The following is a 571-nucleotide window of genomic DNA, read 5'->3' as shown; positions in this document are numbered from 1 at the left end:
ATATAATATAAATGCACTTTCCTGCTTTACTTACATTTGAAACCGGTCATTACCGTCTATGATTCCACGTCTCTGCATAATTCCTCATATTGTCGAGCTGAAATATACATATCGATTTCTCCCCAATTGCCTGTATTCCCTATCACTCGTAACTATCAAGCAAACCTCGCTCACACCTCAGCTTATGCGACGTTACTCACTTCTTAGCCATACCATGTAGCTATAACTTACTCGTTTCATCTACCACAGCCAGCGCGTCTGATGATGAACAACACATATTCTTCAATGCCAATTACTGGCGTGTCTTCGCTGTGTTTCGAGAGGCGTTCTCTGCCAGTGAAGCCGCTTTCCGGTCCAAAGGTTTGTTGACATACATGCGTAAACGCGTGTGTGCGTGGGAGTTTGCATGAATGCGGAAACTCATGTTAGTCTAGTATGTGCAGTGTCTTGAGCACGCATCAGTAGAACAATAGAAGCATGTGCATATATACATGCATTGGACTCTCTTATCTACCTATAGCTTAAATATATTGTCACCTAAGTCTCGTATATTGGATTCCGTCTATATCTA

General features: G+C 42.0%; 1 protein-coding gene across 1 annotated transcript; it reads left to right on the top strand.

Moving 5' to 3' along the window:
- Positions 1-249: 249 nt before the first annotated feature.
- Positions 250-410, top strand: SARC_18210 (hypothetical protein; the record flags this gene model as incomplete). The annotated part of the gene is made up of 1 exon (XM_014287709.1): positions 250-410. A coding segment is annotated over one exon (161 nt), but the record flags the coding sequence as incomplete, so codon positions are not given.
- Positions 411-571: the final 161 nt, after the last annotated feature.

The sequence above is a fragment of the Sphaeroforma arctica genome (genome assembly GCF_001186125.1).
Source record: "Sphaeroforma arctica JP610 unplaced genomic scaffold supercont1.14569, whole genome shotgun sequence".
NCBI lineage: Eukaryota > Ichthyosporea > Ichthyophonida > Sphaeroforma > Sphaeroforma arctica.
Note: the sequence above shows the minus strand (reverse complement) of the source record. Positions and strands in the feature narration are given on the sequence as shown.